We start from the raw sequence: 4918 nt of genomic DNA on the forward strand, positions 1-4918 counted from the left end.
TTTGGAATTTTCAAGTGCCCGCAATTCAGATACTTAAAGAGTACAAAATCAACGTCAAATCACATGTACGTGGGCATTATAGAGAGGTTCACCTAAAATGTTATGGCAGTGTGTTTTAACATGTTATTGCAGCACTCACTAGTTATGTGGCTCTGCCACGAAGAAATTGTGAGCTCTCATCACAGCAGCTCTGGAGGATGTTAGAACAGTTCAGGAGTTCATACGATGTGCCGTGAGAATGTCATGAAGCAGCAAATGGTGCAAAAGCATCCATCACGGTTCCAGCAAAAGATGTGCTCCCCCTTTGTGAATGGTCTGCCAAAAATGTGGATGATAGACACAGATCCTCATCAGCAACACTTGATACTATATCAAGTTCCTGGGAGGCCTGAAGGGAGCAAGTTCACAACAATTTACTGCCTGTTAGTTTTTATCCCAAAAATTGGTTGCATCGTATCGTATCTAGATATGCATAAGATGGAGCTGGACAACCGACTGCCAGATGGTTAGTCAGCACAAGTAACAAGTTGTAATTACAAGTACCTGAAGTTGAGCGGCACATACCTCACTCCCTCAAAATGGAGAAGGCCTCAGAGTCCAAGGGTTTCAATGGCCAATTGTTAAATGCCGCACTTTCTTTAAAAGATTTTGAAGTTGAACTGTACGCTTGAGCATTGTTCTGCAAGAGAATTTACTAAAGTAGTAAGATGAGATTCAATAGTCATACATGTATACATTGCAGACTTAATATGGCTACGAAAATGAAGCTTGGGAATTAGCATATGATCATACTGGAGGTCAATCTTACTGTACTAGCAACAAGAACCATAATGTTGATCTTCAGATAAACCAAGAACTTAAATTCTGCACATAATGTTGACGTACATTTATTATTATAAGAGAAGATTGGTTTATGCTGCCTGAATTTGCAAACTAATGGAAGAGACAAGAGCCAGTGAAAAATGTGAAATCCACAAACAACATGGACATTTACAATTTATCAACACAGCTTATAGCGTTTCAATGAAAAGTTTATCCCATTCAAGCAAGACATCATCAAACTATTATTTAGAAAGAAAACCAACAGGAATAAGAATCTCAGGAAATAATGCAGAACCTTGAGTTCTCGATAAGAAATATCTTTGGCTGGGCATTTGCTCTGGAACTCCTGCTTTAATGTCAAGAAAACCTCCAATAACCGCTTTCTAGAACAAAAGAAGAAAGATTATGACTTGACAGTGATAACAATAACAGCAAAGGAAACCTTTCCATGAATAAGCCTAATTCTCAGTGTACTTGCATAGAGAGGACATGGTTGCTGGAGAAAGTGCCCCCTTAGCAGAAGTGCCTTGCTTTCTTCCAGTGGTCCCAAGGACGACTTCATGCATGCCAGACTTGCTCCAACATACGGAATACCTGGGTCAAGGCATAAGTATATTGTGACAAACAAACAGAGATAAATAATTGGTGCACCTAGAACAGGAACAGGATCAATTCAAAATTACCCGCATGTCAAAGTTACTAGAGCAGTGTCAGCATGCTTAAATTCCATGGGTGGCTCAGGAGCTGCATAAAAAAGTGGCTGCTGGTAGCATTATGTACCATATGGATCATCATGAGCATGATCCGCTATATATTGAATGCTCTATGCTATTAAATACCTTGTTTAGATGGAAAGGAGAAACTAGTTCATTCGACAATGGCAGGATTCGATCATACAAGGCTCTTTTCAAGTGATCTTCAAGACAAAAGTTTTTCGGACTATTAGAGGATTGCCCAACGGTTACCGAAGAAAGGTAAACAGGTTGAAGAAAGTAGGAAAGCAAAGCTCCTGAAATAAGAGGAATAAGAACTTTGTTACTTAACTAAAACAATTATTAATTCCTATTGGTTACTTATATATAGTAAGTCATGAAGACAATTTTCTCAAAAAAACAAAAATTCATGAAGATAGTCAAAATAAGGCATCGTAAAATATATCACATGCATGTCTGTGCAAACAGAAAAGGAGCCATCTTGTGCATATGATACCATTAATAGGTTATTCACATAAAATCAAAATTCAGTGCAAGTGTGTCAACTTCAGAAACATGACAATGGCGCACTATGATAATGGTATGCCAGACTTAAGAGCACAAAAGCGATAAATTGAAAACAAAAATGGAAGACATGTTACATATTAATTAAGTTCACTAACTCAGAAAACTAGCATATTAATTTAGGCTGGAACAAAGGAAGAGCTAATTTGGGAATTTGGGAATAACATACCTTGAACTCCAACAACATTCCACCGAGCTATTTTGTCAGAGCAGCTAACTGACAATGTTGTATCACCACGACCAGGCTTCCTCTGAACCATGCCACTGATTTGTGAGCCATTAGTGGAAAGTCTACCTGCTTATAAATAGTTTTGAGTCAAACAATGCTTACGTCAAGACCAATAAATCTCATCTTGATATAACTTTAAAGAAAAGAATGTGCCAGCTTAAAAGAAACATGATAACTGATGAATAGAAGAGTTTTGAAAAATCTATTCAACCAGCCTAAGGAGGTGAATTAAAAATTTTGATAAAATAGCCATCACAGAAAACAACAATAAAATTGAAAAGATAAGGCATAAGATCATGGAAGCAACAGAGATGAACATGCTTCTGTTATTGCTTGCCCCAGAAAGAGAATAGCACTTCTCTGAGATCATAGTATGCTTCCCAATGAATGTGAGTATTATGAAAGAAACTATGACACAGATCCCTACTTGGAGTAATATCAATAAATGCCATCTAAGATGACAAGACTATCCTACTTGGAGTAATAACACCATTCGCTTTCCACCTCTAGTGCAACTTACAGAAATCTCAAATAAGCAGCTCAGCAAGAATCGAATATAAAAGCAGGTGAAAATTGAAATAACCATAAGCCAAAAAAGAAACAAAAAAATATACAGAATCCATCTGTACCATTATTCTCTTTTGTAACCTCCGAAAGGTCACTTGTCGAACCATTCTCAAATAGGGATGGTGGCAGATCCCCTTCTCTTGTGAAAACATTTCTCGCAGGAGACAACAGTGAACTTACAGAAGCATCCCCGCCTACAAGAAACAACTAAAACAAAACAAAGTCACAAAATGCATGCATACGCAAAGCTAGTTTAAGATCCAAACAAAGTAGAAACTGAGCATTCATTTAATTTTACAATCATCGCCGAGAATTACATGGCAATTGTGAAATGTACAGATGCAATTGCCAACCCTCTCTCAACTTAAACTTCTCTTCACTACAGCCACGCTGTTCCAGTTCAAAAATCCAGTTACTGCCATCATTAATTTTCACTTCTTTGCTTCCATTATTACATCCATCCTCAGATGAACCGCGAATAATGTGTAGAATCTCCGCATAGAAAAACCTAATTTAATTAATTAAAAAAATCAAACAACAAAAATACTTTGGGGAATCAATGCTACTACAGGAAAGAGGGAGGGAAAAAAATTTCAGCATACAGAAAAACGCATTAATTCGCCAAAAATAGTAATAAACCTAATTAAAGCTCTTCTAGCAATAATCTCAGCATGTGAATCATTGACAATATCACCGCGGTTGCTCAGAAGTGAGCGTCCAATGCATTTCGTACCGGTCCCCAACGCAACAACTTCCAATTCTGAGAAAAAAGTAAAATCTAAATCAGAGAGAGATTGAGTTTATAAGAAATAGCAAAAACGCAGTGTTTAGTGACCTTGAGAAGGAGAGGAAAGGAGAAATGAAGCTAAGACGGTGACTTCGCAACCTTGAGGCTTTCCTTTTTTAGGGAGAGATTTGTATGCTGACATCACTTTCTCTGATACTTTCTCTCCCCATTGTTTCTCTGTTGAATAACTTGGATTTGGAATGTCAGCGTTCATGGTTTCAATTTTAGTTGAATTTGTGAATTTGTTTTAGGGTTTCGAAGATTGAAAGTTCTAATTTGGAGCACAGGAAATTATTCCACCATCTTTTCCCGGGTTTTTCACCGGGAGCCGAACAGACCGCGGCTGGTTTATTATTTTGATACGTCGTCGATTTGATAAAATCATGGATGAGTCCGTGCGTAATTTTTTATATTTAAAATAAAATATTAAATCATATAATTAAATTTAATTATACTATTTAAAATATCTTAAAAATAAATTAAATTGGTAGCTATTTTGTCTTCAAATTATTTCTTTTTATTAAAACAATATTACAAAAACCTTTATATTTATGGGCTGAAGAAATAAAACGTGGAGCAAGAAAATCAACACAGAAAGGCCCAATAACCTGTCAACGTTACTTGTTTATAGAACCCGAGATCCATATTGTTCAAACCCTGGATCAAGGCGGACCATGAAATAACAAACATAAAACTAATCATTATTGCAATAAAGCGATCAAGCTCCTTACTGCAAGGAAGAAGAAAGATAATTAAATTAATCTTGAGAAGTGAAGTTGTGGCGTAGGTTTTAAATTTATTTTTTAAAAGTTATTAATTTGAATCTCGTAAAATTTTAGAGTCATTAAAGATTTATATAATCATTACTTCATAACATGTAAAATTAATCGAAATATATGCAAATTAGCCGAACATTCATATTAATATATATAAAAATAATAATAATTAAATTAGCAAGCTCCATCATTATTAATTAGCAGTTTGCACTTGAGGGTCTAGCTGCTGTGGTCAATCGTGTGACTTGTTCCGCCCCCATTCCAGGTTCGACCCTCTATGTGCACGCCTGTCACCCTCGCGGTGCCTTACCTGCTCCTGGGCTTACAGGATGTCCAGTGGGCCGTGAGGAATAGTCATGGTACGCGTAAGCTAGCCCGGACACCCCACGCAAATAAAAAAAAAATAGCAGTTTTAATATGTCACTTGTACGTGACTTATAAGCAATGATAATTTTTTTAA

The 4918-nt window shown here is 36.6% G+C and overlaps 1 protein-coding gene across 7 annotated transcripts; it reads right to left on the reverse strand.

The window, feature by feature from the left end:
• Positions 1 to 4063, reverse strand: LOC133681775 (tRNA-specific adenosine deaminase TAD1). 7 transcript variants are annotated; one of them, XM_062104907.1, is made up of 11 exons: positions 3731 to 4063; positions 3535 to 3655; positions 3213 to 3403; positions 2958 to 3089; positions 2269 to 2397; positions 1662 to 1831; positions 1506 to 1582; positions 1297 to 1416; positions 1118 to 1205; positions 565 to 679; positions 1 to 388 (listed from the first exon to the last, which is right to left on the reverse strand). In XM_062104907.1, the coding sequence occupies exons 1-10, from the start codon at positions 3894 to 3896 to the stop codon at positions 566 to 568; spliced, it is 1308 nt and encodes a 435-aa protein (XP_061960891.1). In that variant the 5' UTR covers positions 3897 to 4063; the 3' UTR covers positions 1 to 388; position 565. The 7 variants fall into 7 exon arrangements, 3 of the variants coding, with proteins under 3 accessions (XP_061960891.1, XP_061960892.1, XP_061960893.1); XM_062104908.1 differs by having other exon boundaries at positions 544 to 679; XR_009836557.1 differs by having other exon boundaries at positions 565 to 1205; positions 3782 to 4063.
• Positions 4064 to 4918: the final 855 nt, after the last annotated feature.

The sequence above is a fragment of the Populus nigra genome, chromosome 2, assembly GCF_951802175.1.
Source record: "Populus nigra chromosome 2, ddPopNigr1.1, whole genome shotgun sequence".
Lineage (NCBI taxonomy): Eukaryota > Viridiplantae > Streptophyta > Magnoliopsida > Malpighiales > Salicaceae > Populus > Populus nigra.